Below are 22,966 nucleotides of genomic sequence, written 5' to 3'. Positions count from 1 at the left end.
TACAACGAAGATATTTTGTTGTAATGTTTAGGAGTTTATTAAGCTAACGAGAACCTGTTATTTTAAGAACACATCAAGGATTAGAGAGAAATCATTTTCTGACTTACATTTTTCTTGTTGAAGGAGCTCTCATCAAGCTTCTCCACTGCAAGAATGTTTTTGATTGGAATAGTGAAAATTGGTTCCTTGTCTGTAAAATTTTGTAAATAACAAGTGTGAAACAAAAAATATTTTGTAAACTCAGTGCACTGATTCTATTAAGTTCTCAAAACGTCCTTTTTGAGAAAAAGTATATAAATTATTGACTATCCTCTAAAGATGCAAGAACTTAAAAACTCACTTAGTCCCAGCAAGACACAAAAAGGCTTAGAAAACATACCTGCCATTTATCATGGATGCATCTGTTTAAGTTACCATGCAACCCTAAAGCATGGAACTGACAAAAAAATAACAAAAATCATACCTAACCTCACATTTTATCATTTATGAGCATTCATGCTTAATAAATTCTCTATTGCAATAATAGGAATAAATACTGCTGTACTGAGGTGGAAGTTCCCAGGATCATGGGTGGCTGTAACTACGGTTTGAGAGCTGACAGTACTTCCAGCCTAGATGGTCTCTAGCTCTCCTAAGAAGCTAAGAATCTTGCTACCATAGTGCAGACCTTAGATGGTTCTAGACCTTGGACCTCTCAAACTGCCAGTTGGCAGTTTGGCATTTTGGTCTTCAAATCTCAACCATGCACAGTTGAGTTCAGTGATCTGTGCTATAAAGGCTTTCTACAGGGCAAATATGACTGTACAACTCAGTTCAGGAGCATGTGGTAAACAGAGCAAAAGGTAACAAATGTATCATCAAGTCCTTTATGAAAAAGTATGAACTTTAAGTAGTCAAGTTCAGATACAAACAGAAAATATTGAGAAAATAGAACTGTAGAACATAATGAACCTTGCTGTTTGTGGTAGGTGAATTCTCTACTTGTCAGACAGAACCACCGCTTCTTGAAATTCTTTTTACCAATCCGAGTCCTTCCCTGAGCTCTTTTGTACATTTCTCTGTAACAACAGAATCAAAAGAAAATGCAACTTTAATCTTCCAGAGAGCTTCCAAAACCACATGAGAGCACATCATTACTCATCATGCAACACAGTCGATTTCATTGTAATTAAAGATCTATTTGTTGGAAATGGGTCCTCGAGATTACCTCGCAGTACACTGATTGTGTAAAGGGTTCCATTTAGAGGCTAAGAGTATGAAAAACAGCAGTGAATATGGGGAAGGACACTCACTCACTGAGATCCCAAACTCCAAATTTTCAAGAAGGGACTAAGATGTAATCAACTACATGATCATTTTTATTTACTATTTTAATAATATATTTTTATTGTTTAAAATTCAGATGCTTTTTTTCCCCCCCACAGAAAAATCCTTGCACGTATCTGCTTCTCAGGTGAACACAAAGTTCTTCTTCCTCATACATTGATGAATTTCTCAGCTACTTTTTTTTTAATCAACACCAGAAAACAGCTTGCTCATTTCTTAGAAGTAATGATTTTCACCACAACATTTATAAAAGCATTTTATAATTTACAATTAAGTATTCCAATTACAAGGTAGTTTTTTCCCCTGCTGTAAGGGAAGAAGATCCAGCTGGCTGAGCCTAAGCATCACGCAGAGTAATTACATGTTTCATTATGTTAAACCAATTTTTCATTATTCTGAATAAATCAAAGCACAAACCGAACTGTAACAAAAATGCAGACAGACTTAATTTAAAGTTGCTTCTAGTTTTTTCCTTACCCTTCTTTTAGATGCACGGGCTCACTCAGACCGCTTGGTTCTTTACTTTCAGTAGAGGAAACATCATCTAGGAACTTAAGGAAAAATACACAGGAAATTGATACTATGCAGAAACACGGAACAACCAAAAGGGACTTCGAAAATACATGAATACAGCTTCTTCCAGAACGAAGCAATTACTTTAACACATTAGCTGAAGATACATTTCAGGGACTTAAAGCAGTATAAGAAGAGATGCCCAATAAAATACAACAATTGTGATGTGTATTCTGATGCCATGCTTTTTTTTTTTTAAACATCTGAAATGCACTTTTAAAAAAACAAACTTGAACATCAACAAGCCTTTTAATAAGACTGCTGAAACACATTAACTGTAAGAAAACATATATAGTTGAAAGATACCTTTTTGACAGATTCAGTGAATTTCTCTTCTTGAAATGTTTTAAAGAACTCGCACATAAACGTCTCCTTGAAACTTGACTAAAAGAGAAGGTATTAGGACATGAATAAGCTTTCACAGAACACAGTCTATTAAATGAAAAGAAAATGTAGTAGCCTTACAAGTTTGCTTTTGGTCAAACTTCCCCAACTCCCCAAAGTCTGGATGGCTTTTGATATGAGAGTTAATGTTCTAGAAGTCTGTGCATCCTAAAATAAAGAAACAAAAGTTACATTTTCTTTCAAACAACTCCAGATAAAACTGATTTAAAAATGAAAATGCAACACCAACTATTACATTATATGACATAGTATATCTGACGGGTTCATTACCTTTCTTCTCCCAGAGAAAAGCAATGCATTTGCTATGCTGTCCTCTGTGACTGATGTGATCGTTTTGAAAAGTGATTTTTGATTAAATACGTGCATTTTTCAACCCACTGCACAGTTTAATGTTATTCACTACCACTAGGATTTAATATTAGCTGCACACACAAACGCTTTTCCGTATGGAACATTTCAGACCCCTCAAATCCCCCAACTGTTACCACACATACATTTCTAAGCTATTCAAAACCAAAGACAATAAATTATTGCTAAACAGACAGTATAAACGTTCATAATACAAAGTGAATTTAGAACACTGTAAGGCCTTTGCCTCACTTAGAATCTCTCTACTTGAATTTTCAGGATTATAAAAGCAGCCATAGCAAGGGGCCTTGTTGTTGCCTTTAGGTTGTATAACACAAGTAGTAAATTCCCATCAGCTCTTTTCACTCTAATTAATTTAACATTAAATAGGTTGACATAAATTGATGCAATAACCCAATAAAAATAACCATATTTCATATATGAAAATAAAATGGTATTTCACTTATTTCCATATTGCCATCTTTGTTTTTTTCTGTTTGCTTCATGGGTTTTTGTTATGTTCATCTAATTGACAATTGGAAAATTTTAAGTTTGACAACTCTGTGCAACTACCAGCATCCTAAATAAATGTACAGACTGATTACAGACACTTCAATACCTCTGTTTAAGGCAATAAATGAAAATACTCTTTGCAATTAAGAATGAAATCTGTTAAATTCCACAATGAGAGGAACTAATGCAATTTGGCTATATGCCTTAAGAAATCCTCAGTCATCTTGCTGTTCCAAAGCAGCACTTTTACATCATATGAGAATGCCTTATGAAGACTGAGAAATTTGATGTTTATAGAACTGCAAACATCTTAGTTCCTTTGGTGAGGCATAAAACTAAAAACATCAACCTACAGACACGTAGTGATCTTACTGCCCCAGTAACAGGCTCAGTGAAAGTAACTTCTGCCTTGCCAGATAAACAGATTTGACAGTTATGAATAAAACAGAACAAAGCTTCACAAAACTTACTGGATGGTGAGGTCGTAAATGAAAAGTATGAGGTGAGACTACGGCTACAGCAAAGAAACGAAGGAACACAAAGCTGCTCACTGCAGAATACTGTACATGAGGGTCATCTGCAGAGAAAAACCATGAAATGTAACATGCACTAAGCTCAATAGGAAATAATGAGACAGTCAACATAAAACTCATTAAGAAGGTAACGTCAGAGAAGACATATCTTAAAGTAGAATAGAAAAATCAATGAAGCACATGAAATGAGAAATGTAGTCATGGGAAAAAGCATTCTACTTATAATGGAGGATTTATTTCCCTTAGAAGCTCTGTTCTCATAGAACTGGCTTATCAGCTCCACAATTAGGAACAATGAGATCATCTCAAGCATTTACATGTACACAGTGTTGATTAGATATGGTTGTATACATGCTTAGGCAAAAGAGAAAATACTGTAGCAGCTAGCTTTAACAACAAGGCCTATTACATTATTTACAACTAAGACTAGTAATTTCATATAGATTAACACTGCAGAACAAATGCAGTCAACACATACGAACATCTTCAACTCCGATCATGAGTCACACAATGGTAGTATATAATTGTGAGGCTCCAAACACTTCAATATTTTGGTTGAATTCACTGGGTAATATAGTGTGGATGCATTCTTAATCTAAATGACTACTTCACGTAATTGACTAAATGACTGATCTCTGTGGAAAGTCATTTGTTTTGAAGGGACTGTTCTAGCCAGAGGAATTTATGACCCTAGTTCCAGTGACAAATATGGATCAGAGGCAGTACCCAGACAAAAATATATTCTTAACTGATAGCCTATTATATGACATTTTAGGCTTAAATTTATTGGAATATCTGACTATTTCAGACTCAGCATGTTATTCTTATATTAAAATCATTGCAAAAGAATGGAAGTTTTCTAACATTTGTCAAACCATTATAAATACATATTTCATCCACTCTATCTTCTGCAAAACCTTGACCTGTAAGGTAATAAAGCTTTAACTGGACCCATGAGCAAATCAGTGCTTCTGGATTGTATCTTTCAATTAAATCACTTCCTGTATGACTGGAAAAAAAACAAAGCATAAGTATCTCATGCTTTTGTTGGTGGGTTCTTTTTCACTACCATACTGCAGTGCATCAAAGAATATGCACAGTATCAGAGAACGCAATTCTTGCTGAATGACCACTAAGTTTTCCTATAGCATACAGTCTGATCCAAAAACAAAACACCTGATTGGTAAGGTAACAAATTCAGAACTCTTGGGAAAAAAAAACAAAATTTTAACAATGCCCGTAAGGTAACTGCTGAAAATAAGCATTTCACTCTGAATATCATTTCCAAATTTATTATTACTTTTTTAAAAGAACACTTACTTGGAAATCTTTTAGCAGCCAGATGCCTCAAAGAATAAAAAACATCACACATTAGGGTAGGGCAACTTATACTTGACCGCACAATTTCACGGAATACTTTGTCTACATAATAGCGTAGATTTTCCTGTAATTATGGAGAAAATGTTATTTTTCAGACCATCAACTACGGCTTTTCCCTGAACACACACAGAACTCTACAATTCTTTTCCCAAAGATCACTTGACTATTTGATTATTCCATTTTAGTACTGTGCACATTTGAAAAGCTTTGCTGTATTAATATGGGATTACTAGTGTTAACAGATTTTTTAATGATACAGTAAAGCACATAAGCAGTGGTTGGCAGTATAAAACTACAGATCAAGACATTTTTGTGATTTGACAACATAGAACAGTGTAGTAGAGTAACTCCCATGCATCCCTAGCAAATGTTAGTTTGTGACAGCTACTGTTGCTTTCTACATTATCCTCTAGTACCAGGCAAGCATCAAGCAAAAGCTCAATGAAATGTATTAGAACAGTACTAATTAGCTATAGAACTCAATGTATGGAACATTAGTAATCAAAACACCCAATAAATTGATGAGAAAGCATGTAATCCTCTAGCTTTTCCTCCCTGGTCCATTTCGAAATTGCTTTAAGTTATTCATTTTCAGATACACAGAGCTGCTTTTTAATTTTTTTTTTATTTATTTTTAATTAGATTTTGAGAAACCTTAAATTAGGAAAAACAGATTAAGAAACTCACCATATTAGTTTCTACATTATCACCTTCTCTTAATTTGATGGGATCTATTTCACAGGGTTTAGGGGACTCACATATCTGAAATAAACAACACTGTTAAGAGCTCCATTTTTCAGAAAGAATGCATGGAAATACACCTTTTTAAAACTAGACTCTGTCCTACAATTAGGGTTGAACTCTAAATGGTTCTGAACATAATATTATGCAACAATCATTCTAATTTTTGTATCTGCATTTTTACATGGATTACGTGTATAAAGCATCATATGGGCAATTCTGCAAAGCGTTAGAGGTTGGAGCAACTGCCACTGACTATTGCCAAGCACCTACACCACAACTAAAAACAGCAACCCATCTAACCAATCATTCATAACCAACTTCATAACCAATTATTGCTCAGTTAAATTTTCCTCTAGAACTCCTTCACCTGAGTCATTCCTGTCACACTGCAAACTATACAAATGCCTACCAAAGAGACCAGATACTCCAGCAGACTCATGAGTCATGCAAATGGGTTCAGTACAATAACCTACCTCATCAATAACTGGTTTCAAAGTAACCTTTAGGTAGTGTTTTCCCACTATTTTCATCATTTCATCTACGCAGCGAGTTGCTAATGAGTTCCCTCTGAAGATTGTGTTTGCTTCTCTGTAAGAAAACAATCAATTTGGGGAAAAAACAAACTCAGCTACAACAGTATGTAATATTTTATCCTGCTATTAAGTTTTTAAAAACATTTTATCGTGTATTTCAGTCAGGAATTTCAGAACCTAGGAATCTAGGTCCATTAAATGACACCCAGTGCACAGAAAGAATAAATAACAACACTACAGCTACTAGCAAGACTAGGAACAAATAAAAAGTGCAAGCAAATGCCTGAGAAATTTTAGTTAAAAGAAGATATAATTCAGTGTTGAATGTGAGAAAAAAACAACTGGAGAAAATTCCCCAAATAATGAAGACTTGTACATGACTGATATACTACTATTCCTCCAGTGCTCCTGGTTTGGAAATTTAAAACTACGCTGACAAATTCAATCAAAATATACCTCATTTAAGACTGTGACACAGCTGTTCAGTACAGTTGTGCAAAATAAACCTTTCCAATCTAATGGATTTAGTACAATCTCCATGTGTTATAGTTGAAAATATAACAAAGGAATGTGTGTACCAAAATGCAGTGTAAAACTTTATTTTCTATGAGTCACCTCTTTCAACACAGTTATGTGTTGAAATATGTATACCGTGGTGATAAAATCCCCTCTGTGTCTACGCAGGACATAACTCAGTGCCTCAGAAGCCACTACTCGGGTGTACTTCATTTATCTCCTAACCACAGAGCACACATTAAGGGTTTTAATTATGAGATCATTAGATCTGGTATGGTCATTTATCAGTGTTGTATTATGAAGTCCTGTGGAAATACGAACAATTTTATAAGACATGAAATAACTTAACATGGAATACATACTGAGTGTCCTTCAGATCTAGTTCTGCCACTGCAGCAACAAATGGAACTAGCTTATGGTGGTGTAGTAGCAAGCGTACAAGAGGCAGAACAGCATCATACTTGTCCCGACAAACTTCACATAGTATATAGGCAGCAGATGCAGAAATTGGCTACGGAAAAGCAGAATTAAAAAAAAAATCATGAGTGAAGCACTTAAGTGCTCTATTTACACGTGGAAAAGTACAGATTGAGTCAAATCTAGCTAGATTACAGATGAGGCTTCTTAACAGAAAGTTTCAACATCTGCTATGGCAGTAAGTTTCCATTCCCTTGAAAAATTTAATTCAAGATTGATTAACTCTATACTTAGGATTTAAGAATAAAATTCACCCTTTCTACTCTCCCAAGAGGATAAGAACATGGCTTTGTCGCAGAGACCAGAAAGAGGCAGTAAGCAGCTGTACAATTATAATGCCGTATTTCTTTAAAGGACTTTCCATGCCGTAATTATAAATTACAGTTCCCACACTCATAAAATGTTGTTGCCATTATAAAGCTGTGAATTTAAATGCAAAACTAATAAAGGACTTAAGTCAAAAAGCCACTATCTGCCAATGAGCTGTGTCCAGCTCTTCCTGAATTCCAGTGAATTAGTATTTAAATGTTGGCTAGCAAAAATTTTTGTCGGTCTGCTTCCACTTTACCTTCCTTTTCCCCTGCTAATAGTTCATCAATACTGAAATGAACAAATGACATAAAACTGAGGAATATAAAGCCTACTAACTGTAATTTCATTACTGGCTCATAATGCTTTGCTATCTACAGCACTTGTCACTTTGTCACCGTGTCAGAGTGAAAAATCCAGTTATGCTTATTAACATATTGGGCTAAAGGGAAGCAATTCAGAAGAAGTGGAATTAGAAAAAATGTTCTAGAGCAGACCATTTTTAGCAAGGGTGATTATCCATGCCTTCAGTGCCCATAATGAGTCCATGTCCATGGAAAACCTCTAAATACAGGGGCTGATAACAGCCAGTGGGAGAAGACAGTGTTGAAAAGAGCAATCCATAAGTAAGAACTGTTTTGCCACTTTAGTCACACAGGGCCGGTTACTTCACTGTCTTTGCTGATTCTTTTAAAATAGAAAGATAATTTTGGTATTTTGGAACACAAAGTGTTCTGCAAGTTGCTCAGTGAGTTCTGACAAAAGCACTGCACAGAAATAAAGAAACTCTCCAGCTTTGCATATTTCCACACATGGTCTCATACAGGACTGCATAATCCATTTCAAGCCTTCATTTGAAAAGTAGTTTTCAATAGAAGTACCTGAACATCTGAGGATTTTAGCAGCAAGTTTCTTAGAGAAGCGTAGTATTCAGATGGAAGCACACAGTCTTCAGTATAACAAATATTTAATCTAAGTGATCCCAAATCATCAGTTTTAGAGGACTTGTTACCATTTTCTCTTGGTTGAAGTAAGTACCTGAAAAAAAATAGGGTAATTACGAAGCTAGTGAAATGAATGAAATTTAAATCTCACTATTTTCGAATAAAGCCAAGTATCACATAGTACTATTTCAGTAATACCCAGTCTGACAATTGGCAATAAAATTCACACTAAGAAAACCTGAGACAAAAGAAAAAAAAGGAGCAGTATTTCATGCATCTTCAGCACATAATAGAACATACACTACTTTTCTTGTGTCTTCCCAAACAACAGAATACATTTTCTGTACCTCGATTAGGATAATGTGCTCTTTTCCTAATTTAGATACACTCAAACCAATTTTTCTTTACTATCTGCTGTAGTTCAATTTCATTCCAACAGGAGGTGCAGTCTCACAGATTTTTTTTTTTTTTTTAACAGCTCATGGCACCGTAGTATAATTTCAACATTTGGCTGACCAACTTCAAGAATTTTATAATCACTTATATTTGTACTTAGACAATCAGGAGACTGCACTTTTTTCTTCCTAATAATCAGATGCATTGCCTTGAAGGCACGCTAATACAACGCACAACAAATTTACAAGGAATGCCTCTACTTGGCAGCATGGATCAGGCTTATTTTTCCAATACTTAGTACCAGTGATACTGCTTTATATTCTCTAGTCCCATTGCATTTCAAAACATTTCATGTGAATTAGTAATAAAAAACAGAAAAAGCAACTGGTTTTAAATCACAGAATGACGTTTATAAGCAGGTTATAATTGGATTAGGAGGATCTTCATATGCAAAGTACATGTAAAAAGTGTATTAGCAAACAGAAGGCCCTCTACACTTTGAGTCAAGTGTGCATGAGCCGCATCGAATTAAAAAAAGCTATACAAACTCACAATGAGGTATTAAGTCCATGCTAAGATAACTTTTCTCATTGCATGTTTTCACGAGAGGTATGTCATTATGTTAATATGGTCATATGGCTTTTGATCAGCTCAGAGTGCTGGACAAACAAGTCTGAATCTCAATGTTTCACTTGGTGTACTGCAAAATACTGACACTGACATTTATTACATTTAGAATCATACTCAAATGCTAAGATTAAAACCTTAGATATATCAAAGTTGAACTCTAAGATTTGGATGCTGTCTGACTTCTCAGCCATTCTGGAAGGCTAACAAAAATTTAATTCCAAGTGATGCAGTTCTGAGAAGTTCCAGGTTTCCTGGTTAATCTGAAAATTGTGTACAGATCACTCAAATTCAGCAAGCTGACAGACAGCTATGCTCAGCCTTCCTTTTCTTCACCCTCTCATTTTCCACTCAAATACATTAAATATTTAGCAGGAGTAGACAGATTGGCAAAATGGAAGAGGTCCATGAACCCTCTGGTAAGGTTAACATATTTAGCAAGAAAATGCTCCAGAAAGATTTTATACTTTGTACCTTCCATGTACAAAACCGTAAGCTTACTCAGATGAACAAGACTACTGCAATTCAAGCAGGATAATGTACTCCAATGAAAAATCAGAACAGAACGTCCTTTGCAAGGGGAGATACGCAGCATAGAATGAAATTAACTTCTGAGCCATTATTTCTCACCATGCTTGAAAGGAATCATTTCTTAACACCTTCACAGGAACTTTAATTTCTCCTAGGAAGATATCTTGTACCAAATTTCCATTGTTCCATAGGTCCACCCTGAAAATAATAACATAACTTATTTGCTTTTCCTCTCCAGAGAAATAAAAATCTTTAGTTAACAGCACTAATCCACATGCACACAGGCAGAAAAAGTTAGAAACCTCACTCCATTCTAATTAAAGCAAGAGGAATCAAACAAGTGGCTTATTAATCCATACACAATAAACAAATCGTGAAAGTTAGACTTGCAAACCTCCCATCAGTAAAAAAAATAAAAATAATAAAAATAGTGCTATAGGCAACACGTAACCTGAGCAGCCTCCACCCCCAACATTGATTCTTCTCAAATAATTCAAATGAACATTCTAACTGATAGATTTACATCTCTCTATCTAATTGCTACAACTGGGCACACTGCAATGCCACACCGACACATGCGCATGTTTCTCCAAAGAGCAGCATGTATGCTTACAATCTTAAAAAGGAATCACAGACTCCAGACATGCACACTGGGTTGTTTTATTGTTTTTCTATTACTTCTTACCTCGCTGACATTTCTGACAGACAGCAGATGTTAAGAAGAACAAAAAAATTAATACTAGATTTGTTGGGGCACGACTACTTTTCTAAATATATTTGCATATATAGTGATATACACAATACTAATTAAGATACTCTTGAAGCTAATAGTTAAAAATGCACAAACTTAGTTCTATAATGGCTATTAAAACTAACCACTGAATTCTTCTGATGCCTTTTAGGAAACTTATGCTAGCCTTGAAGACTTGATCATTCAGCAAATCTAGTGCGTGTATGTGCATGAGTATGATAAGGGAAAGAAGTTGAGCACTGGGGCATTCAGCTGCTCTTACTACATCGAGAAAATACAGACTGACTTGCTCTAAGGGTAAAGAAGCAGAAAAAGAGTATTCTTTGAACTATTCTTTACATTTGCAAGGAAAAAGCAAAACAAACATTTCCCTAAGAAGTGACATGAAACCCTGAGAAGTTCTGAAGAGGCTTTTCTCTCTTTTTCTAAAAATACAGCTAACTGCACTTGAAACCATATGCGAACATCAGGAATGCTTTTAGTGTCCAGTACAAGTTCTGTAATCAGTATTCCGCCCAAACCAGTATGTATCAACAGGAGGTCCTCTTTATACCTCTTTACCCACAGGCACAGGAAAGAAGTTGAGGCCACCAGATACACCATCACTACATAAGAAAAAAACAAACAACCGAAAACTCAGACAAAGCCCTGAATGACAATCCAAACTCCGTCAGTCTTCAGTAATCAACACACTACAAAACTTAGGTAGTTTTCTCTGTTCGAAGGATTTTCACTGCAAATCTAACCAGCAATTCTCTAGAGCTACTCTGCAGTAAAATTGCTTTTATTACCTCAAATTACAATATTTTATTGTAGTAATAAGCTGCTGAACTTACCTGACTTCTAGTTTCTCAATATCTTCTTCTTCCACTTGAAACTGGGACTTCTTGGTGTAACTGCTGGACCTTGTTACCTGCAAGTAAGATATTCCTATTAACATACTATTTACTACTGTATTATATTAGTAAGAAAAAAAAACAGCAAACCTCAAGTCTAACAGTGGTATATAATTACCAATCCCTTTAAAAAAAAAGCTCAGTTCACCAAACAAGTGGGTTTTGAACAAAAAGGAAAATAACGGAACAAAGAGTTCACTCTGGAGTCTGATGAGGGCTAGCTGAGATCTAGGGGAACTATAGTACTGATCTACTAGAAAAAGAAAACAAGGAGGGAGTATAACATTAAATGGGCAAGAATCTCAGTGGCTTCATCATGAGCCAGAAGAAAGCACAGAAGTGAGTTGAAACATCTAAGGAAACAGCAAATAAACACACTTTTCTTGCCCTAGTTACATCATCCTCTTATTTTTGTTCTCTTCTCATTTCTGGACTGATGGATGGCATTCTCAGTTTAACCCCAAGAAACCATAAGACAAGGTTACAGGGGTGCTTCTTGACCGCAGTTTCATCCAAGTATCCTACTTCTAAAGAAATTATGTTCAATATCTTAGGCAGGTCAAGTAAAACACATGCAATACATGTTACTCTTTGCATAAGCAGGGAAGAATTTCTTAGTGAAGCCATACAGCAGGATTAGGATCTATATAAACACAGTAAGTTATACTACACTTGAGGCACAAGTTCTACTACTTCCAACAGTCAAATGAACAGTACTATATTCTTACATGTAAATGTAGCATTTCATTTTGTTCTTTAAATGTTTTCAAGAGCATTGAGCCTAAGTTGAATTGCACAGGACAGATTTAAGTTCTGTCAGAACTATGATGGCAGCAAATGCCATATGAAGTTACTAAGGATAGTAAGTTGCCTTCACAGGTGCTTATAAGGAGAATGCTACTGGCTGGCAGTCCCAAGCAAGGTAAGAATGTCATTCAACTGGAGGGTCTAGTAAAGGCTCCTTCATGTGCTAGAACAGAGCTTTCTGCTTCAATACTGTACACAGCTTCCTTCAAAATACGTGAAGTATTGCACAAAGCAGACAAACAGAATACCACACAAAAAGTTACCTCAAAATAAAATGTTTCGTTAAACTGTGGATTGCTCGTTTTCTTCTTCACCTTCGTCTTCTTTTGGTCATTCCTGTTCCAATGTGGTAAATTTTTTTTTTAAACCAGACACAACTTAAGCACACAATTACAAAGATATTCTGTTGTCAAGAAGAGCCTATGCATTTACATTTAAACGGCTGGGTTTTTTTTTGTCATTTTAGAGATCACTGGTTAATTAATTCTTAATTTAAATTCATCTTCACCATATAATCTGAGATGTTAAATTCAAGCACTTACATTTAGCCATGTATCTGTTCAACCCAAATAAACGCCCCATTTCACAACTATACCTTGCATGAATTGAGTACAATATGCCAACAATTCCTGGAGCATTTCAAATTTAAATTTGAAGACAATTTCTTTACCACTGCCTGCAAGTTGTGAGCACAGTTTCCCTGGTCTCGTTCAACTGCCAAGTTCTGCCAGGTTATTTACAGATAGGGGCTTACACCAAGCCACTGAATGTTTTCATTGCAAGAAACCACTGTTAATGCTGGATGTTCAACAGTGTCAGGACAAATAAAACAAATACTCCCCACTCCCTCCTGGTTTATATAAGTAAAACGGATTTTTTTGTTTTACATGCTTATAAAAGAATGCAGTCTTATTTAGCTAGCAACAGCCTATGACAGTATAAAATTGGTATATAAAAGGAACAAATAAAAAACGTGGGAGAAGAAAAACAGAGAACAAAGAGGAGAAATTGTCCCCTAGCCAATCAGTCAACCGTTTTCAGGAGGCACTACCCATATAAATATTCTGCTCATGGTATGTGAGTCACATGCATGAGACTGGAAAATCTTAAGTTCCTCTGTTCTGTCAGATTTGCACATATATTCCCATACCAACGGAATAAATATTGTGTAAGTTCAGTCTGTATCACAGGACTTATGCAGGAAACATTTGTCAATTTACTTTCTTTGACAGTCAACAACATTCTTAAGTATATTGATTGAATCTCACTAGTTCTCTTAACAAATTCGACATAAAAAGATAAAAATAAAAAATAACACTTGAACTTTTTTTTACATCCTTTACCAAGAAGGAAAAATCATCTCATCATCCCATTCACTCACTTAGATCTTACTCAGGGTTCTTCAGAAGTATTTAACACACAGAAGCTTAACATTAGAGGTCTGATACTGTGCTCACAGTGATAACTCCCCTGTGCCGTGAAGAAGGGGTGAATTTAGGCCTGAGGCAGCAGAAAAGAAACAACTGAGAGCTAGCTTATGTTAAATGTCATTGGTACTGGTGGACACTTGTGGATAATGCATGATATGAGATTTTCATAAATGAAAAACCCCAGCATCTATTCAGGATTACTTATTTAAGAAACAGGAGATAAACAATGCTTGGAAAGTGGCATCCTGAAAGCACTGGCACTAATAGGTTTCACCAGAACTTCTATTTTATTGCTCTCTCCCAATGCCTAAGTATTTGCTGCAAAGAAATTCACAAATTAAGAAAAATAAGAAACGGAAGGTGAGTGGGCAACTAGCTATATTCAGGAGCTTGACCAAAACTAAGAGAAAGTACAGTACAGATACAAAGAAGCTGAACCAGCTGGTCCAGAAGCTGAGAGGCATGAAGAAACTGACTGACAAGTGGTTCTTGGTTTGTGCTGGTCATACACAGAGATCCATTATCTTTGTAATCTTGGAAGCACCATTGGGAAGGGAAAAGTATAGTAACAGTGGAAAATATGACATACACAGAAAGCATTAAGGCTTTTCTGAAACAAGTCATCTCATTTACAAATCTATGTATTCAACACTTTTTGCTTAAAACCTATTACTATCTTTTCAGTTTATGATCACACCATTTGAGATTAAATTTCTTATTATAATGAAACATTACCTGGAAGGACCCACAAGAGAGACAGTTGCATAAGGGTCACAATTCTGTCCGTTTATAAGAGGCAACCCATGGCACTCCTTTATGCTAAAATGAAAAGGCAATCAGAAAGAGCAGATCAATTTTTTTGGGTTGAAATATATATATATATATATATATATATTGCAAGAAATCCTTCTTAAAAACATTTTTACCCTATTTTTGCCCTATTTTACAGCATATAATTCAAAGTAGACTGTAACTACATATTTCTGGGTGATAACAAAAGGTAGTAATACTCAAGCATACAGTCAGACTTCAGGAGCTCTGTGTGGACAAGATTCTTGGAATTTCTTCCAAAAAACCAACATTCCAGTACCACACATCCATGGCAAAATTCCAAGTAAAATGATACACCCATGTTAGGGGAAACTGCAGACTTCATTAGTTTTTAAATTTGATTTATGAACGCCCACAAAAAAACCTATTGGCCTCATCCACAATGGCAGCAACTACATTTGTAAGGCATTAAAATGGATTTTAGTGTCTTGTTTCTGCTTAATTAGGTCCTGAGTTGAGTAAGTTCAGAAATGCAGTCACGTCTTAAAATATTATTTAAAACTAACATCCAAAACTAAGAGTGATAGTTGGAGCACATCGTGGTTTCATCCAGACTATCTGGCCACAGGAGAAAAAACAGTTTACTTTTGAAATTATACTTGAAGAATTTCCAAACACTTTTCACAACTTCATATGATCACGGGTAAACTGTCCTTTTAAAAAGGCTGTCTTCTCCCATTAGTGCTTATAACACGCTGATGACTAAGAGGTAAAAAGGTGCCCTGTCCATCACTCCTGATATAAAAGGACAGGATGATTATCAAATTACGTTTTCTGGATCAGGTTTGCAACCTTTTTCAATCACCACAGAAGCAGCACGATTAGCAGCAGAGCTGTGCCTGCAAACCAGTGTGGTATACCTTCAGATGCTGCCCAAATATTAACCATAAACAGTGGGAACAATGACATAAACCAAAGCAGTTTGCAAACTTAGAGCGATAACTTTCTAGCAAAACAATGCAGTCACACACATTTTGGTTATTTACAAGTCCAGAAACATTCAGCAGGTTACAAAGTCTCATAAGCAATTAAGACAGACAAGATGTGAATGTTACATTCCTACTCGATCTGTTTTTTTAAATCATCTTTTTTTTAAGTAACATGCGGCTGAAATTGAACTATATTGATACAAATAAGTTTTGGTTGTATAATTAGCCAGCTCGAGGAAAATTCAAGATCTATATAGTTTACAAACAAAATAAACTTCCCTGTTCTAAGTTCGTGTAAGTAATAGTATACATATTCTAAACACTATAATGTGGAGTTTTGGGTTACACAGTAGTTTGTAACACAACCAAAGCACATGAAGTTTAAGGAAGCTGCAGTAGTTAAACGCTGTTAAGTCAATGTCTCCTGTATGCAGAAAAACAACGTCAGAAGGCCAACAAGAGTTCTAAGCTCAAACACGAGCTGGGAAGAAATGGACACTAACACTCCTGCGCTGCCTCAGAACACCACCCTCTTGGACCACACGCTATTATAAGCCAGTGGCTATTTTCCTCCAAAAAGTCCCTTTGTCTTGGCCCCTTCAGGGAACATCTAGTGCTGAGCCACCACACAATCAGCTGTTATGTTTCCTGCAGTTCATAAGCACGCGGCCCTCAGCATTTCAATAATTTCTGAATCACAATGAACCCTACAGTGATTACAAGCCCACCACTTAAAGGGGTTCTTGAAACATCCAGTTGTTTCATAAGCGTTAATTGATTCCTCCTCCAACACATACATGACATAGAAGAGTGGTGACAAAATTAAGCTGCCTGAACTTCAGTAGTTTGAAGGAGCTGATGGAGACAGCTAGAACTTGATCTTTTCAACTACTAGGCATTTTGTAACACTAAGCATGCTGTGTTTGTTTAGTGCAAGTGCCAAATGTTAAGTCAGCCTCATCTGACCCTCAGAGGAAACTCACAACTGGTGGATCAAGTCAGAGTGGATAGAATTCAACTATTTCAACAAAAATTCTCTTCATGCAGCCTGGTGTTCAAACTCTGGATTTCTGTAGCAGACACGAGCAGCTACAGAAAGCAGATTTCACAATGCACGAAGTTCCTAACTCCTTTCCTGATCACTGTATGACCTGCACCTGGATTTCTAGCAGGAAAACATTCTCCTGGCAACTACACAACCCCACAACAGAACTAGAATCTCCAGATTCATCATCCAGAACTGTCCCTTCAAGCTTATTTCACATTGCAATCAGTCTCTCTGTGTAGGCAGGCAGTCCCAGCCTTCCCTTTCATCCTCCAGCCCAAGTCCCGGCTGGACTGCAAGCTGCTGCTTAGACAGCCTGCCTTGTTCCAATACTTCAAAAAAGAAGAAGTACTACCACCCCAGGTCCACTAACAACACGCAGCACTCCTAAGACCTTTTCTACTTCCAACTCTCAGTCTAAGTAAGCTAGCCCATCACGACCATCCCTTCCCCTGGGGTGCCCAGAGCCTGCTACAGGCACTTCATTTTTTTAAGATGTTTGGAGTGATTCAGTTAGAATAGGCTTACAGAAATGTGCAATTCCTCCCACCTCAAGTTTAGCAGTGAGCAAATCTCATGCCAGCAACATGCTCTCAACAATCAGATACCAACATGCTAGAACTACAGCCCTATAGGACAGAAAAAGAAGCCTCTGACCAATCGAGTAAGACAATAACAGCAAATACATATTCCTATTCTGACAGCCCTAATAAAACTATCTCCAGCATAGGGTAAACATTCAGCTTTAATAAATGCTTTTATCTATCTACGCTACCAACAGCTATTGTCATTTGAAAGGCAGAAAACCTTTGAGCTTGACGAAGTAGACAGGAATATAAAAGGCCTTTCATTTTGTCTTTTAAACTACTACATTATTACATAAAGTCTAAGAAACAGGTACAAGTGACTGATCAGTCACAGTACATGTAGAGAGCTTTCAGTTTACATTAATGCTTACTTCATATCTCAGTAGTTTGGTATCTAAGAGTGGTTTTAGTAAAGGAAATACGAATTTTTTAGATACAAATGTGTATATTCTCAGCTCTTAAGATTGAAGTAAGTCCTTGAAAAGAACCAGCCCTCAACAAACCTCTTCAATAATGACAGAGGAACTCTGTACCTCTGCCACTCAAGTCAACCAAAGCCTTCCAAGTGCAAAAGCTGAGTAGCTACAGCCATTAGGATTTGTACGTTTCATAACCATTGTTATAACCTCTATAAAGAGCGGATATTACATTAACAGGATAGTAATAAACTGACATTTCAATTTAAGATACTATACTGTATAACTGATTTATAAACGTAAACGGCAGAAAAGGCAATACAGCCATGATAAGCTACTTCTGCCTTTCAGTTATATTAATATTGTAAGCATGAAACTGATTCTTTCAGAATTAAAAGTCAGGTTAATCATACAAAAGGCAAACACCACCACTGAAAAGCCTAATTTGGCAAAGAAAAAAACAACAAAAAACATCCAAGTACCACGTGTTTCAGAAGGAGCAAATATGCAAACAATGGTCACACAAATGTGGCTGTTTGGGTTTTTTTTCACCCCCCACAGACTCCCAGAAAGGGGAGGTGCAAACACGTACTTCTGACACGTGCTACTATACATACCACTGCGGTTATGACAGAAAGAGCACTCATTGAGTCAGCAGTTAATCGACTGCATTATCTTTTTCCCCTCCTCATTCACACACTCAAAAAGGAAACAACTACAGACAGAGACAAAACAAACTTTTAATTCAGAAATGTTATGTGGGCGTATTTTCATGAACTGTAGCATTAAGTTTCCAATTAATACAAAAATACATAAGTTTACAGTTTAGCCCACTATAATTAGTCCCTAACGCAGCCTTTCATCAAATTAACTTCTTGTCTTTATTTCAACAGAGGGGTAAGAACTTAACTGATATAATTTCAATCCATAATTTCACTTTATCCAGAGAAACATGTATTGAAATATCTTGTTTCTAGAATAATTCCACAACCTGGAAGCCCCAGCTGGCTTCTGAAGCTCCTACTATCAGAAAACTGGCCACAGTATTTATGTATTTTCTTCCCTTGAGGTCAAAGAATACCAAGTTAGACACTTGTGTGTCTTGTACAAGACTGCTTTATGTCTATTCAGCAAAAGCAGCAAACTGGCTGGTTTTAAGGGCTGTTTTATTTTATTTTGGGTGGAGGAGCTTTATTATACACACTATACACAATCGAGCTTTTCTCCTTCCTGTATTAGATGTAAGAGGTTAACAACTTCAGCAGCTCTTGTCATTATACTTAACTTGTAAAAACCGCTTCCTGCTGGACACACATTCAGTATCTAAACTGAACTTCATGTAAATGGTTCAGAAAACCAGCAAAAACACTTCCACAACCATGTCTGCAGAAGGAAGACAATTCACCTCCTGGTCAGGTCTAATCCAATCATTTGGGTTCAGCCACAGAAGGGTGACTAGTGGAACCCCAGATAATAATCAGAACCACAGCCCTTTATTACTTCTTGTTGTCTGTGTGCTTAACATGACCTTAGAGAAAGCTTAACATGGGCTTAATTATTTCCTGTCTTCACAGAACTGGACGCTCAGGGAATAATACATGGCGGGAATGCAAAAAAAACCTACCTGCACACAGAAGTCAGCACAGGTACTTAGAGTTCTCTTATTTTATAAGAAAATATAACAGTGAATGTTTAAAAGCCTCCCTATATTACTAAACATCCAAATTGAAGGTCTCTTAGTAAGCAAAACATGGCTTACTAAGGCACACAGTATAGCTTACACCTTAAGAATTACCCTTCCTGCTATTTTTTTTCCTCTTTGGCCAATACTTGTTCAAGATTTGGACAGACCAAAAAAGGTAGGACAGAAATATACATATGACCTTTTTTTTTTTTTTTAACCTAATTAAAGCTCTGTTATCTTTCAGCTTTGCTAAGGGAGTGCAATATACCAAGTTTTCAGGGCCTGGTGACTGACAAAACATAAGTGTATCACTAACCATCCTCTGAAACTTATAAAACACACTTTTTAAAAGTTGAAATGTTCTATTAGAGAATTTAACGTGCATTTTCTGTAAGTTCATCACGCTTAGAAACAAAAACATTTCAAAAACATCCTCAAATCCATCTCTATAGACTTAAATCCCGTAAGAGATTTATTTCTCATATTCTCTCATGTACAGAATATATTCATGTACAATCATTTCAAGACCATCAGTATGTCTGACAAAACAGTAAGCTTTTCTGGTTTAAGGAACTCTTAATCTTCTCATCATCTTGAATGGAAACAAAAACGCTGATGCAGTTCTGTAGTATTTTATGCAGTCTTCTCCCATATGTCAACAAGTGGGTGAGCACAGCAACCATGACAGTAACCTGTCTTCCTTTTCGTCATTTATCTCCATCATAAAGAGATCCTAGGAGAGGGCATGGTGACTAACCCACTTCCTACTCATAACTGCAATCTGCAACAGTAACTTTCTAAAGCAACCTTTCTTCATTATATAGAAAAGCCAAAATAGTTAAAATTAAAAAGCAATTTACCCTAGAGTGCACGGATATGCAGAAATTAACTAACAACTCGGACATCTAAAGGAAAGTTAGGTTGGGAATAAATCAGTTATAAAAATCCAGCTAGCTTTTGGTGTTAGTGGCACACAAGTGAAAATTAGCTGTTCTAATTTGTGCTAGAAGAGGGATACAAAAATAGGAGCAGCAAGATATCCAGTGATACGAGCTGCCACCCACCACACAAGTAGAAACACATTCAAAATTATCTTGAAGTTATAAATACACATTGATTTACCACAAGTTTCCAGATCTTATCTGAATTATCAGCCTATGATAGCCTACTAAACATTACCAATTTCTCTGCCTTAGTTCTGTTACAGAACTAGCTTCCCTTTTCAGTATCAACTAAGCAACAAATTAATTTTGCTAAGCTTTGCTCCAACTGAATTAAGCTTCATAATGAAAACTCCATTGCAAAATAGCCAGTGCAGTGGTTTCCCCTGCCCCCTGGAACTGATCTGAGTATGAAGCTCTGAGACAAACAGAATACCACACACAATTTCCTCCCTCATCACAGTTTCGCAATACAAACATTATTTAACACTGAATTCTCAAACAGGAACCTTTAAAAAACAAAAACTAACCTAACTCTGAGTTACCAGATCAGTTAACAAATCACACTGGAAAGCAAGACTAAAAAGAATCAGACTGCCTTTTGGGTTTTTAGTTCAAGTATCCCATTATATTTATAATCTTCTACCTGTACCTTTTCCTCACATGGCCTATCACAAAACCCGTTAAGACAAGTGCAGAGAAGTCTCGTTTCTCTCTGAAGTACTAACAGAATACAAAACTGCATTTTTAGATTTAAATGCTAGCTCATCCTCCTGAACCCTACTCATGCTGAGAACATAAGGAGACACAAGAAAATGCCAGCAATCTCAGAGTATCTGCAATCCACTGGTTTCCATTGGACTTCTCAACTAAAAGGCTTCCCAGAAGCAAGCGACATTGAAGGCTGCTGGACTTCTTCCAAAATGAGAAGACAATTTCCTCCCATATATCCATATCATACTTCTAACGTGAATATCAATACACTGTATTTTGCATAGCTGCATTTGTATTAACTTATCAATGTCTATCATTAAATATATTGCTTAATAGCACAAAACCTGAATGATCACCATGTGTGCTTTCAGCCTTCTCTGTCTTAAGTCTGTAAACTGTATATTCAGACTCCAAAAGTCTGAATTATAAATTTCAATAAATAAATTATAAGACACAGCTCTAAGAGTAACAGCAGAACTACAGAGTAGTCAGTATTTCCTAACGGGTATCATCCATCACTTTTTGTTTAGTACTGCTAAAATTTGTGTGGGAACCTCTACCATTTTGAGATCACATACTCCAAAAACGTCTTATTTATACAAAGCTCTTTGATATGCTGTGATGTCTTTACATATCAGAGTCAAAATTAAGTTTGCTAGTGAGAAGTTTGATTCCCAGTAGAGGTGAGTATATTGGGAGCTACAGAGACAAGCAGGTGTGAAAAACTTTGCAGGAGTTCCCTAAGAAAATACCCATAGCCTCCAGGATGCTAAGTGCCAAAAAAAGCCATACGGAGAAAAACAAACATTACGGGTATCAGAATGTGCAGACATTCAGTATTCAAAGGGACACATCACATCATGCTGTAACAGACAACTGTGTATTTAAGGATTAATGTATTTTCTTACTGTACTACTAGTTGCTGGCACACAGATCCATTATCTGTTATCAGTTCATTCAGTTTTAATTCAAGGTGAACTTTTCCCTGAAAAAGACAGAAACAGAAATAGTTTTTAAAACTTTTATTTTAGAAGCACTAGCTAGAAAAACGATATGCTTTACAGTTAGAAGCCATTTAAGGTTTGTTTGAAGTGGATACATTGGAGTAACACCTGGAGCATGTATGGTGCAAGTATCTTGGATATGCTGATTAATAGAACCATTACAATCCTCAACTGTAGAACTGAGTCAAATCTGCACAGATCTCAAACAAAACAATTCTTCCAGCAGAAGGAAGTAACAAAAGTCCCTCTCAGCCTTTTTGCCCTAAGCATGGGATTAACCCTTGAACAAACTAAGAGTGAATTTAAGAGAAATTCTGGTAAAAGTTCTAAAGAGACCTTAGAACCTCAAGCATTTGGGTGTATTTAGAGAAGGTGAATAGTATGTGGTAGACATCGCCAGTAACCTTTAAAATCCAATTGTGAAATCCAGTCCAGCCAGATTATCTTTTAGGAATCTCATTAAACTGCAGCTTTCAACTATATCATGATATGCTCTCCATAAAATGCCTCAAGAACTCCAAGTCATAATATGCACCTTTCTTTGAATGATCAAAATTTGGCAGTAGAACCTTGCTCCCAACATCCACTGCCTGAACAACAATGCTACTCATTTCATTGGCTGTTTGTGCTGGCTTTCACATCTACTGTAACAAGACAGCACCACAGTCTTTAATCAGTACCGTGTTCTCCTCAGCATATTTGGGATTTGCCCATTTGCTAAATGGAACATCAGAAAACCATCTGTCCGTGGTTATGATTCTTGTTCAGCAGTACAG

The 22,966-nt window shown here is 36.3% G+C and overlaps 1 protein-coding gene across 5 annotated transcripts in view; it reads right to left on the bottom strand.

The window, feature by feature from the left end:
* Nucleotides 1–22,966, bottom strand: part of RASA2 (RAS p21 protein activator 2) — a 42,252-nt gene that overhangs the window by 6,797 nt on the left and 12,489 nt on the right. For 4 of the 5 annotated variants that reach the window (XR_005862089.2, NM_001012929.2, XM_040705538.2 and 1 more), the window contains exons 5-20: nucleotides 22,095–22,171; nucleotides 14,775–14,858; nucleotides 12,873–12,945; nucleotides 11,743–11,819; nucleotides 10,255–10,353; nucleotides 8,539–8,695; nucleotides 7,234–7,382; nucleotides 6,296–6,410; nucleotides 5,766–5,840; nucleotides 5,019–5,142; nucleotides 3,636–3,742; nucleotides 2,365–2,451; nucleotides 2,206–2,283; nucleotides 1,804–1,877; nucleotides 952–1,058; nucleotides 108–190 (exon numbers count right to left, since the gene is read on the bottom strand). Coding sequence is in view for 4 of the 5 variants with exons in the window: in NM_001012929.2 (NP_001012947.2) it covers nucleotides 108–190; nucleotides 952–1,058; nucleotides 1,804–1,877; nucleotides 2,206–2,283; nucleotides 2,365–2,451; nucleotides 3,636–3,742; nucleotides 5,019–5,142; nucleotides 5,766–5,840; nucleotides 6,296–6,410; nucleotides 7,234–7,382; nucleotides 8,539–8,695; nucleotides 10,255–10,353; nucleotides 11,743–11,819; nucleotides 12,873–12,945; nucleotides 14,775–14,858; nucleotides 22,095–22,171 (1,566 nt within the window). In the remaining variant the exon portion in view is untranslated. Of the gene's footprint in view, nucleotides 1–107; nucleotides 191–951; nucleotides 1,059–1,803; nucleotides 1,878–2,205; nucleotides 2,284–2,364; nucleotides 2,452–3,635; nucleotides 3,743–5,018; nucleotides 5,143–5,765; nucleotides 5,841–6,295; nucleotides 6,411–7,233; nucleotides 7,383–8,538; nucleotides 8,696–10,254; nucleotides 10,354–10,840; nucleotides 10,854–11,742; nucleotides 11,820–12,872; nucleotides 12,946–14,774; nucleotides 14,859–22,094; nucleotides 22,172–22,966 lie in introns of those variants that run through there. The other variant, XM_025153340.3, reaches the window with a different exon arrangement.

Source organism: Gallus gallus, chromosome 9, assembly GCF_016699485.2.
Source record: "Gallus gallus isolate bGalGal1 chromosome 9, bGalGal1.mat.broiler.GRCg7b, whole genome shotgun sequence".
NCBI lineage: Eukaryota > Metazoa > Chordata > Aves > Galliformes > Phasianidae > Gallus > Gallus gallus.
This window is presented reverse-complemented; position numbering and strand designations above follow the sequence as displayed.